Below are 13715 nucleotides of genomic sequence, written 5' to 3'. Positions count from 1 at the left end.
ATTCTGTAGTTATACTTTAAAATAAATCTGTCGAAGCAGTTTTTGTGTGAGGAGCACACCCCTATTAATGCAGTACGTATAGCGTGAATATGAACGAGCGTGACGCGTACCGAGTTAACAGATAACAAAGTATATATGTATATTGACACATTGTGAACAACAAGTTGTGAGTAAGTTCGATAAACATGACTCCAATTGAATCGAACAGATGACATATTATTACATATTTCGATTTGTTGATATCACTACACATTGGACTAGACATAATTGTAATTTGATTTCAACATAATTTGGGTAGTTTTTTGTTTGAATTGTTTCACATTTTGCTATGAAGAGGCAATTCATAGCTCAATCACGATATAGAATTATTTTTGCCCATTGTTCAAGATCACATGTTGAACTATATTCTTACATTCATGTACTTTCGTCTATTGGGAGGTCGGTAACACAATATTGTGGGATTCTACTGACTTTGAACAGTATTATGTTATTTCTAGTAATGATGATATTTTTTTGTTTGAGAAACATAACCCAATAAGATTCATTTGATTTTCATAGAGTGCTCCTCTGTTGTATATTCTGAGGTGAACTGCCAGTATTTGGAAAATTAGGGTCATTCGATCTTTAAAAACACAATCGATAACACTATTCACGGGTAAAATATATTAAAAGCATTAAGACGAAGATTAAAACTTCGGTTTAATTTTAAATTAACAATACCTTATAAGTGTGTTAATACATACTAGAAAAGATCCTTTACATAATAATCTTAAGAACATGCATATTGTATACCAAAAGTCACAATTTCTTTTTTTTTAATTGGTTAGGTGAGATGGAGTTGTCATATCTGTTTATGTCACTCACGGCATTGTTTCCAAGAATAGAATAGACCGAGAAGAGGTTTATTTAATGCAAAATTTACAAACATTGCATCTTTAAGATTTTATGATATAACAACATGACATCAGGACTCCCTATAGTAGTTGGAGGGAAAGATCAAGCAAACAAGTATAGGAGAGCCCAGAGCCTGCGATGGACGTCTTTGCTCACTTTGAAGGTAAGAGTATACTTTTTTAAACCCAATCTTATCGAATGCATGAGCAAAGACTGTTACAGTCTTACCATCTTCTTGTTACACACTTTCCAGGTATGTTAAAAATGCAAACAAGACAGATGACGTGAATGATTTTCCAAATTTCGGTGCCATTATTTTTTAAAGATCCCCAAAAGGATCTTTTCATCAATTATTCGGAATGCTCATAGCCAAAACTTTAATTTTTCAATTTTAATACCACCATTCCTCGTGTGAATTGAAAAATTGTCTACATGAAATAACTAACTTTTCAATATAAATATGGTCACATACGCTATAAATGCATTTCTTATGATACTACTAGGCATATTTTGCTAATAGGAAACAAAAAATTAAGACATGCTACACAAAGCATTAATTCATCAATAGGTCGGAGTTCTTATTGAAAACATGATTTTATTTCAATTTGGAGGTATTCCAATGGGAACGAACTGTGCGTCTCTTCTTGTCGACCTCTTTTTATTTCCATATAAGACGGAGTTTCTTCAGACACTTGACAAAACATGAAGATGAAGGAAGACAGGTCAATCGATTTCACATGCAGATATATTGATGATGTTCATTCCATGATCAATCCAAACGTTGCTGATTGGGTTCCATTAATATATCTAATAAAAATTAAAGCAATAACAGAGATGGCCTTTTCTCCGCCACATGTTTAGACTGATTTCTCGAATTGGACATAAACGGCCATTTCTGTAACAGAATCTATAACAAAAGAGACGATTTGAATTTGAAAATTGAACATTTTCGCTCCATGAACTAGAAACTTACAGACCAGATATAATATGGAAATCAGAATTCAAACGGTAGCTATCGGGTAGATGTAACCCTTTGAGACTGATTGTTAACCTGCAGCGATATCGAATTTGGGACTGATAGTCAAATTGCATCGAAACGGACAAAGTGATAGTCAACCTATAGCTCACCCGACTCAATGTTAGTTAACAACCAGTGATACCGACCGTGCGGACTAATAGTCAACCTGCACCGATACTGACCCAGTGATATATAATCTGCAGCGCTATCGACCAAGTGATAGTCAACATATAGCTCACTTTACTAAGTGATAGTTAACAACCAGTGATACCGACCGTGCGGACTAATAGTTAACCTGCACCGATACTGACCCAGTGATATATAACCTGCAGCGCTATCGACCAAGTGAAAGTCAACCCCAGCGATACCGACCTTGGGGACTGAAACAGTAGCTACTAGGCAGAAAAAAACATTAAGTCTAATCGTTACCTGCAGCGATATCGACGATGTGATAGATAACATGCAGCGATGTCGATCATGAAAAAGTTAATACCAAGCAATACCAACCTTGGAGACTGGAAGTCAACCTACAGAGGTACTGCTTTTGGTGCATTTTGCAATACCGACCTAGTGATAGTTAACTTCAGCAACACTGACCTAGCTGAATGACAGTCAACATGCTGGCATAAAGACCTTGGGGACTGACGGTCAACCTGCAGTAATAGTCAATCTTGACGGAGCCGAACCAGTGCTAATCAATCTCGACGGTAGTCAATCTGGACGAAAACGAACCAGTGCTAGTCAATCTGGACGAAAACGAACCAGTGCTAGTCAATCTGGACGAAACACACCTAGTGATACCATCGTCAATCTGAACGGAACCACCCAGTGATGGTCAATCTGGACGGATCCGAATGCGTGCTAGTCGATCTGCACGGAACCGAAACAATGCTAGTCAATCAGCACAGAACCGATTTAGTAATAGTCAATCTTGACGGAGCCGAACCAGTGCTAATCAATCTCGACGGGATTCAATCTGGACGAAAACGAACCAGTGCTAGTCAATCTGGACGAAACACACCTAGTGATACCGTCGTCAATCTGAACGGAACAACCCAGTGATGGTCAATATGGACGGAACCGATCCAGTGATAGTCAATTTACACAGAACCGACAAAGGAATAGTCAATATGGACGGACCATATCCAGTGCTTGTCAATCTCCACGGAATAATTTAAACATTTGTTTTCATTTACAGTCGTATTCAATTACATTGTCAGATATTCTGTGTACTACTAACATAAATTACAAACAGGAGATAATATTGAGATTACGATAGAAGAAAAAAAAATATTGAGAAGTTAAGGATTATTTCTCATTGATGAATGATATGGAAATAAAAAAGGAAAAAAATGTTGATTGGATAGCAATTATATTTTAAGCCGAAAACGGTATTATACGTTAGTGTTCGCAGAGCACCATTTTGTGTTAGGCATTCACCAATCAGTCAACACCCCGGAGAAAAGGAACTAACGGAAAACTTACACTCATATCAATATAGGACCTTAATGCGTTAATACCATTATGTTAGAACTACAGAATAGTAACATCTTTTAAGTATCTAAAACTGTTTAGAGTAAGCGTAATTTGTTAAAAAAAAATGCTGTGAAAATGTCATAAGTTCCGGTGGTAGATTATTCATCAATATAGATATCTTGTTGTATTATCCACCAAATAATATCATCATAGATATCATGTTGTATAATCCACCAAATAATATCATCATAGATATCATATTTTACGTCTTGTATTCGCATTTCGTTTTAAAAAAAAATCACCAGTGATGTTAAAAAAATGTTGAAAAATGCCAAATTAAGTGCGAAGTTGAAAAAAGTAAAATAACAAAAATACCGAGCTCTAAGGAAAACTCGAAGCGTGATTCCCTTATCAAATGGCAAAATCCAAAAATCAAAATACAATGAACGATTATAAAACAACTGTCATATATATGTTTGACTTGGTAAAGACTTTTCGGCAGGCAAATGGTGGATTGAATAATGTTATATAGCTATCTAAACCTATTATGTACGTACCAATTGGTAGAATTTCATTATATTGACAACAATGTGCAAACAAAACAAAGAAAAACAAGGAACACTGTAGAAAAATATAACATTACAAAGTATACTCCTCGTATCAATTATGCAAGAAAAGGATAGATAAAAAATGTTCATTCTCTCTCTCGAAAGATTTTAAACAGTACATTTATACCAAAATATATATTACTCGTGGTTTAAACGCTTATATATATTAATAGGTTTTGTAAGTTTTTAGACTTAACGACCGTACCCATAATTGCCCTCGTTTTTAAATTTCTTTTTAACATGGAATATAAAATGTATTTAATTTAGGAACAATTCAAATCTTTAAAACTATTATGATCAAGGATTTGTCAAAACGAGATCAAAGTATTGTATGTGAATCGATCAATTTTGTAAAATCATTCTGTAGGTAGGAAATTTATTATTGAAAAATTGGATATACATACAGAAAAGATTTACAGATTTCCCTTTCAATGTTTGTTTTCAACTTACGTAGATACTTCGTTCATCCTGTTTGTTTACATTAGATAGTAAATGAAGTAGACTATAATCGTCGTGATGGATTAAAAACCCGTTAAATCTACTCTGAAAATATTCTTTGTGAGTTGAATATTGATGACATTAGTTATATCAAATCTCTAATCATATGTTAACACATTTACTTTAAACCTGAAAAGAAAATGAAGTGTGATGGAGATATATATCATTTTTAAAAACTTGGATGGAAAAATAATCATTCAGTGATATCAGAGAACCTTCTTTCTATAAAAACTTAAATAATGCCGTCTGGGGTGATGAGCTCTCCAGAATCTCCAGTGCGTCTTAATTCGCCAATGGCATATGTGCATCCCAGACTAACGGAAAGAGGATCTTATGTTCAAAGATGGAAAGCTTTACGAGACAGAAACCGGAATCTTCCTAAACTTGACTTCAATACACAAATTGCTGCTAGTCTACAAGTAGGTATTTTGATTAATTGAACCAACAGCAGTCCTTATTTTCGGTTTTATTTTGATTATATTCTGTATTCAGCTTATATTTAAGAGTGGGAAAATATTTATGAAATTCGACGCGTGAGATAATTTTCTTATCGATATTTGTTTCTTTCTAATACAATTAAAATTATAAGAATTCAATAAATCTTTTGCTTATTTAAAATGTCGGTAATTTTATTTTTCTAGTGCACATTTGTTTTGTTAAGAAAGCATTTAGTGTGTTACTTTATGGTAACAAGGACAATATGCGCATGGCAGCTTACTCAAAATTCTATGGATAGTTTATGAAGAAAAAAAAACAGCATAATTTGAATTTTACTGGAATAAGATATGTCCAGAAGTTACCTACAGTGTCATCATAACTACCACTACAATTAACTTCAAGATTGATTTATGCATTGACAATGAATAAATTCAACATATCAAGCTTTCTCTATAACACAGAATCAGATTGTTAAAAGGTCAAAGGCGCTATTTACAAATTAATGAGGTAAACCCCGTTAAGGATGTTAAGCTTTAAATTTGGTACAAATAATAGGTTGTACCAAATACGACTAAGGTTATCTTTGCCCCTTAGTCCTTAAAATGATTAACATGTTATACCGATATACAGTATTTCAGAAATGTAACGTATAAATGAAATTAGTATTTAATTCCAACACAAATAGTGTTGACTATTGGGTTGATGATACCCTCGGGAACGAAACGTCCATTAACAGTGTCATCGACCAAGTGATAATTATAACTCTGCAAAGACATCCATATTATAAATTGGTACGCCAGATGTACTCCTGGTCTACGTTGGACTCAACAGTGGCAATCGAAACAAAAAAATTGAAAGCTTACATTATTCGAAGTTGACGAGCGTATAAAATTTAATTTTCGAAGTTGTAACACATACGGCTACCATATCCCAATTGTACAATGTGTTTTCGCCTGACGGTGACATATTCAATTGTGTTCGTATTCTGAAGAGGACATGCTTAATTTACAGCAACTGTCAGTTATTCTTTTATGGACAGTGTTTTATAGATTCTTCAGAATGTATCAATATTTACCTCAAGTAACAATGCTTAATTTACAATACGTGTTACATTCTCTGACTGAATATAACACTTTGTCAATCTCGTTCTTTGGGTTTACTTGCCTCAGGAACGTTGAAATCATAAATTTGAAAGACAAGGATGTTATCGACCTTAACACGTTGTGACATCATTACCAAATGTGAAAAAATCTACAGTTAACTTGTTTTGTTTAGGGTGTTGAAACCTTAGTTTTTCTTAATCATGTCTGTGCCAAAGCACTGATTACTGTGCTGCTGCTACTATCATGACTAGTATTATCAGTTGTATCAACCTATTGCTGGTAAATAGAAATACTACTTTACCAATTTCGTACTACCTAAGCACTTTCCAGGATTTACTCTAATCAGGAAAGATCAAAACCAAACATGTGTAAGTCATGAAAGTATAAGGAGTTTTACATGTGAAAAGCAATATAAACAAAAGGGATCTTAATGATAATTACATTCACCTGTAGTCGACTTCCCTTTCATGTCTTAATTATTTCTTTGATTATCAACGGAGAATAATTTCTAATATTATATCAGTACCGAAGCAGTTCTAAGTTGATGATACCAACGATAACTAAGAGTTCACCAGCAACGGTTTCGACCCATTGCGTGGAAATGTAAATATGGAAATAACTCTTTATTGAGTTTATTCGTTGGAGTTTATCATCATAAATATATACATATTGCTGGTAAATGGAAATACCAATTTCGTCCGTCCGAGCCGCTTTTTTTAATTAATCTTCATCCAGAATGATCAAATCTGGAATTCGTGTTTTTGGTCTATAGGTTTCTGGTTTTCATTTAGTGGAATGACCATTGTTTGTCTTATTTAATTTTTCTTTTTTGTGCCACAGCACTGTCAATTTCTTTTCGACTTATGAAAATGAATAATCCCTTTGTATCTTTTGCCTCTCTCTCTTTGAATATGAAGGATGAAAAAACTTCTGTATTTACGATATATTCTATTCATTTCTCCAGTTCATGATTTCCTTTGTTCCTTATGCTTTTGGAAAGGGTGATCTTTCACTTGGTCAAGTAATATATAACAATTGAACAGTAAGTGCTGTACTGACGAAGCATTACTTTGGCTTGTATATAATACATCAGTTTTGTATCTGAACGTCTATTTACAGAGACAGAACACTAAAGCTCATCTTGGTATAACAAGGTCATTAACACTGGACAGTATGAAACTTCCTTCTATTTCTAATGGCAGCATAGCAAATGGTTCAACATATACTACAAAGAGTAACAAAGAAAGAGGATCAAAGAAAGTCGGATTACAGGTATCTTAATTTCATTATTTTCTATAAAATTTTTGTTAGAAAGAAATCTAGTAAAGAAATAATTACTTTCCGGTACCAAATCATGAATAAGACAGTTGTTGTCCATTCTTTTGATGTTTTTGAGCTTTTGATTTTACAATTTGGTAAGGGACTTTCCGTCTTGAATTTCCTGTGGAGTATTTTTTTTATTTTACTTTTTACAAGTACATCGGAATATGTTCTTAGTATTCTGTATTCGGAAATAACCAGTTTAATTACCAAAAAAAAAACCAAATTAAAACCAAATAAACATACGGTTAGTTGTGACATTCTTTCAATGGATAGATTTAATCATTTTAAAAGAAGAAAGGTAATAACTAGGATGAAGTCAATAATATTAAATGGTCTGTATGGAAATGGCATTATTTGCGAGTAGAATAAATCATAATCTAGTTATTTTTATAACCGCTAATCCTTCAATCATATAAAATAAGCTGGTATATTCAGAACTCCACTTTGTTTGTTATGTGTTTGTATTTTGATTATTCGAAATACAAGTTTTAATCGTTTAATATGATTACAATTTTTATTACATTGAATAAGTGACCTTATTTACAATTGTGTCGACATTATGTCATTTTAATCATAATTTTACATAAAGTGTTGATTTTATAAAGGTGCTGATTCATTATACGAGATGGCGGTATAGTCCAGTGGGAAAATCGGTATACGTTTTACTCTTCTTGTATTTTATATTGACTTTATTCATCTTTTTTGCTGTTGTTAGCTGGGAAAAGTATATCTATAGTTTCCCGTTTTTAGTAAGGACGTATTTGAGTGTCTACAAAGTATAATTATTGTACAAAATCAGTTTCTTTTGCACTTATCATTATTCTTTTTTTTTTGAGAAATAAACACATGCATAATGTGCAATTGGTCAATATTAATAGGTAGCACTTGGTATAGGCTTTAAACAAGGTCGGGGTATGATAATTCCGCGAATAAGAAACACCACTTATGTCCTTTCAGAGTACCATAATATGTACCAGTATAACACAAATCAACAAGCGCTTCCATTTGAAGACTATCAATATAGTGTAGTTACCAAATTAATTTTATTCTATATTCAAATGATTTTATATCGACGTGTCACTAACGATCAACATAATAACTTTTCTAGAAGAAAATTGACCAATTTTACATATTTAATACTAAAGGTCAATAAATATCGTTATACTGAGACATTTAATACCTTCAATCATAATTATCATTTTTAACGAGGTTTTGCAACTAAAAGTGACTATTTTCCTCACACATCTAAAAAAAAATTTGATTACTAGTATATAATAATTAGATAAATGGGACCCTTTAACAAGTTGTTTCCATGTATTCATATCTTTATAATGATTTGCTTTTTCATGTTTTCTATTTAGTATAGTTCCTCTCAACTCTCCTTCATCAAGAGACAAAATAGTTTCGTTATCTTTTGCTGACTTTCCTAATCTGCTTTATAATCCAGCATGTTTACTGTTTCTGATTCCCATATATCTGGTTTTTGGCAATATATTTTATGCTATGCATCTTTGTTTTCTTCTTATTTATATCTACCTATAAATTCAACATAGATACCAGGATTGAAATTTTATATTTGCACCAGACGCGAGCTACATCTACAAACGACTCATCAGTGACGCTCGAATAAAAAATGTTAAAAAGGTCAAATAAAGTACGAGGTTGAAGAGCATTGAGGACTGCAAATTTCTAAAATTTCCTGATAATTTAGAGGAACAACATGTTCATCTTCGGGGTTGAACATATTTCGCCAATTTTCAGCCTTTTGCAAGTCATTTATATTTCACAGATTTGCTTGCCTCTTTCTAAACAAATTTAGGTCTAGGACGAATATTTTCATCTCAAATATCTGAACATAATATATGTCCATTTTTCTAAAAGGTTCATAAAGTATTTTTTCAGATAATATTATCCTTGCGGTAAATTCAATATTCCTAAACATTTTGCTTGTAGTCAATACTGTACTTTTAAGCTGTTTTCAGTCGAATTATTTTGTTTAATTTTTGCGATTCTTTCAATTGTTTCATTAGTTATCAAAAATACCAGGATTATAATTTTATACGCCAGACGCGCGTTTCGACTACATAAGACTCATCTGATTCAGTGACGCTCAGATCAAAATAGTTAAAAAAGCCAAATAAATACAAAGTTGAAGAGGATTGAGGACCCAAAATTCCAAAAAGTTGTGCCAAATACGGCTAAGGTAATCTACTCCTGGGGTAAGAATATCCTTAGTTTTTCGAAAAATTCAAAGTTTTGTAAACAGAAAATTTATAAAAATGACCATATAATGTTACTTTGATGTGTCTTCTTGTCGATTTATGAGTTTTGAACATATTTAAACTAATGCTGCATAAATTTGACAGGTAAATAGCAGGAATTGGGAACCTCCAAAATGTAGATTGATTACATGTGTCTAACAAGTACTGATATTTATGAAATTGATAGAAAGTTTGGATACGACATATAGTTACTATACTTTAGGATCAAAATGGAAATTTGCCTTTAAAAACTTCAAAGATTAATTTACTTAAGTTATAATATATAACTGTTGTATAATGAAACATGATATCTATTGAAAATAAATCTTCAGTCAACAAATTAATGCAATATCTAACGCATAGTATATTATTGTAGGAAACAGAAAGTATTTTATCCGACACTAAATTAACGAATGGTACACTGTCCAAGTCATTACTGAATGGTACATTGTCCAAGTCATTACCAAATGTGGCTGATGTTGATAATGAAGTTAACAAACCAAGCAATAATTCTTCAAAGCACAGATATGAAAGAATAACGCAAAAGAAAACACTCATAAATCGGAAACCAGACAAAACAGAAAATGAGGACAAAGAAGGTCAGCCATTAGAACAATCTGGTATTTATCAATTTGACATTACTGGGGAATTCCCTACTTCTGGAGATGTTACTCAACGATTTTCAAAAAATACGATTGGAACAATTTTAGAAAATGAAACACTTTCGGGTCACAATTCTCGACAGACACGGTGCAGATTAGAAAATGATCGTATTGGACGTCGCAGTCGAAGGAAAAAGTGGCGAGATAATTGTAAATGCATGAGATGTGAGATTATGCATCGGCAATATGAAGAAAAAGATGACCATTATACAAAATGGGGAATTTACCCATGCCAACAACATTTAGCTAGACAAAAATATTTTAAACAATATTTTTACGATAGTGACTAATGAAATTTCCGGATTGATTTTAGTGCCAATAATGATAGGCAGTGCGAATTTTTCTTAACTACTGTATCTTATTTGGGTACTTCTGGATATTGATAGCATTAATTCATATGTAATTTGTTCCATTTACAATTTTTCTCAAACACTCGGAATAGATGATATACCGCTGGATTTGTGTTCCAATTTCTGACAATTTGATTAATTTCTGACGGTTAGGCATTGCCATTACTGATTTATAACTACTCAGATTTATACAATTCCAACTTTTATATCGCTATACAGATTTACGTATTTTTGGTACCTGATTCTTAAGTGATCAGTGTAATATGATTGGTTGTGTTCGATGTTACTAAGTATATACATTTTCAACGAATGGAAATTTAACAGACCTTTATCTCATTTAGTTCTTTTTTAAGAACCAAAGATACATATTGTTAATGTCCTTTCACTTTATTTGTTTATATATATATATATAAAGAAGTACAATACGATCATTGTATGTTTTTCGTGATTCGCTTATTTATCAAATGATAAATGATATCTATAACGATAATATTGTGTCGCATAAAACTGGGTTATGCTATTGATTTTTTTGGGTCAAAGTTGATAATCTTTAAAGAAATTTTTGATTTGTATTTTTACACGTATGAAATATTGATTATAAAACAATATCAATTGCTGTACAGCTCAGCACACTCTAATCGTTTATATTAAACTGTTAAGCTTTATGACTTGTATTAATAACCATAGAAAGAATAAAACCAGGTTTAATCCACTATTTTCTACTTAAGAAAATGCCTGTACGAAGTCAGGAATATGACAGTTGTTATCCATTCGTTTGATGTGGTTGAGCTTTTGATTGTGCGTTTACTTAGGGACTTTCCCTTTTGCATTTTCCTCGGAGTTCAGTATTGTTATAATTTTACTTTTTATCATTCTGTCTTTCACAATTAATCGTTTCAATAGTTTAAAAGCATTTAATTATTTCTATTACATTGATCTAAAATTAATTTTACTTTGAAATCTTTTGCAGGTACCTGTAAATAGGATAACTCTAACATTGATGTAACTAACAATCCTGCAACAAGGCACGAGGAGAATAATCACACTACTTAAATTTGTGCAATATTTAATAGAAACTCACACTGATTACATGTCATGCATCAGTAACTTCATATTCTACAAGTACATACAGTACACTGAATCGGATATTTTTGTGCATGTTCTGATTTTTTGTTCTCGAAGTTTATATATATAGTCATGTTAAACCAAAGTAACATGTAATGAAATTAAATGATAGTTATATGTTTGGTTTAGGTACTGTAAATGGTTATCAAAGGTACCAGGCTTATAATTTGATACTGTAAATGACACTCAGTCTTGTTGAATTGTGTGGAGTACCATACAAATACTCTTTAATAATTGCACATGCTCTTTAGAAAATAAACCCTACAGGTGAATAAATATTTACTGCGCCTAGAAACGAAGAGGAACATAGTCATACTTAGTCTATAAACAAGAATTTGTCCATAGTACACGGATGCCCCACTCGCACTATCATTTTCTGTGTTTAGTGGACCGTGAAATTGGGGTAATAACTCTAATTTGACATTTAAATTAGAAAGATCATATCACAGGGAACATGTGTACTATATTTCGAGTTGATTGGACTTCAACTTCATTGAAAACTATCTTGACCAAAAACTTTAACCTGAAATTTGCACTATCATTTTCTATGTTCGGTGAACCGTGAAATTGGGGTAAAAACACTTATTTGGCAATAAAATAAGAAAGATCATATCATAGGGCAAATGTGTACTGAGTTTCAAGTTGATTGGACTTCAACTTCATCAAAAACTACCTTGACCAAAAACTTTAACCTGAAGCGGGACGAACGAATGGAAGGACAGACCGACGGAAGGACGAACGAACGGACGCACAGACCAGAAAACATAATGCCCCTCTACTACCGTAAGTGGGGCATAACAATCATTTTAGATGTAGAATGTTCATGTAATACAATTTAAAAACATTTCTGTCTTTTTTAGTAAATTATTTTTTGTTAACATCTCATGTTTTTGAATATACACAATCCCCATGAATCACCGTAAGCTTTGGAAGGCAAGTGTAGTTCTAACCGTCACAGTTTCAACTATTTTTTACAGAAAGAAAACTGAATATCCAAAGATACCGATGTTTAACGAACGTGGTAGACCTCTTGTAATGGCAAAAATGTCCCCACAGTTAATGGATGTCACAATTTTAACATAAATCGCAGTTCATTATTCATTATTCAAAGACTCTGATGATCTGCAGGAGATTACTTCCCCAGTTTATTAGCACGAATGAAGAGCAAAATAATTAACGTTTTATTTTCTTTAAAGCACTCTTAATGAATATGACCTACCGAATTAGACTATTTACCGGATTTGTAATCACTTAAGCAACACGACGGGTGCCACATGTGGAGCAGGATCTGCTTACCCTTCCGGAGCACCTGAGATCACCCCTAGTTTTTGGTGGGGTTCGTGTTGTTTATTCTTTAGTTTTCTATGTTGTGTCGTGTGTACTATTGTTTTTCTGTTTGTCTTTTTTATTTTTAGCCATGGCGTTGTCAGTTTGTTTTAGATTTATGAGTTTGACTGTCCCTTTGGTATCTTTCGTCCCTCTTTTAATCTTCTCACACTGAACAAAATAGTATGATCTACAGTCACATAATTATCTTATTCAAAGAGGATGACAGCATGTCTGACCTTAGAACATTACGTTCATCCTTTCGACTCAACTGGTCCCTTACCTCCGTTTTTGTTTCTTACCTGTATCTGTTTCTTCTTCTTTGATTTATTAATGTTGAACATCGGTAAACTACTGCTGCCTAAACCCTTCATAGCCTGTACAAATGGAAATGACAAATTTTTGGTTACGTAGGCTCATTTTGTAATACGAGTACATTAATATTGTAAGCCAACGGAGATTTATATCTTATAAAAATAAGATGTGGTATGATTGCCAATGTGACAACTCTCTACAACAGACTAAATGACACAGACAATAACAACTATAGGTCATCGTTCGGCCTTCAATAATGAGCAAAGCCCATACCCTCCTGACTAAGGACAGACACATAAAGAATGTGGCGGGGTTAAA

The 13715-nt window shown here is 32.7% G+C and overlaps 1 protein-coding gene across 3 annotated transcripts; it reads left to right on the top strand.

The window, feature by feature from the left end:
- Positions 1-868: 868 nt before the first annotated feature.
- On the top strand, positions 869-10684 carry LOC139519358 (uncharacterized). 3 transcript variants are annotated; one of them, XM_071311365.1, is made up of 4 exons: positions 869-1057; positions 7155-7307; positions 7964-8011; positions 9996-10684. In XM_071311365.1, exons 1-4 carry the CDS (start codon positions 959-961, stop codon positions 10569-10571), a joined length of 876 nt encoding a protein of 291 aa, XP_071167466.1. In that variant the 5' UTR covers positions 869-958; the 3' UTR covers positions 10572-10684. The 3 variants fall into 3 exon arrangements, with proteins under 3 accessions (XP_071167466.1, XP_071167464.1, XP_071167465.1); XM_071311363.1 differs by lacking the exon at positions 869-1057 and adding an exon at positions 4191-4913; XM_071311364.1 differs by lacking the exons at positions 869-1057; positions 7964-8011 and adding an exon at positions 4191-4913.
- The last annotated feature ends 3031 nt before the right edge of the window (positions 10685-13715 follow it).

This window comes from Mytilus edulis, chromosome 4 (assembly GCF_963676685.1).
Source record: "Mytilus edulis chromosome 4, xbMytEdul2.2, whole genome shotgun sequence".
Taxonomy (NCBI): Eukaryota; Metazoa; Mollusca; class Bivalvia; order Mytilida; family Mytilidae; genus Mytilus; species Mytilus edulis.
This window is presented reverse-complemented; position numbering and strand designations above follow the sequence as displayed.

What these genes read in the sequence shown, in the direction of transcription:
- LOC139519358 (XM_071311363.1), top strand. Translation starts at nt 4,734, where the DNA reads ATGCCGTCTGGGGTGATGAGCTCTCCAGAATCTCCAGTGCGTCTTAAT. An exon ending in AAATTGCTGCTAGTCTACAA is followed by an intron (nt 4,914 to 7,154) that starts GTAGGTATTTTG and finishes GTCTATTTACAG; the next exon opens with AGACAGAACACTAAAGCTCA. An exon ending in ATAGTCCAGTGGGAAAATCG is followed by an intron (nt 8,012 to 9,995) that starts GTATACGTTTTA and finishes ATATTATTGTAG; the next exon opens with GAAACAGAAAGTATTTTATC.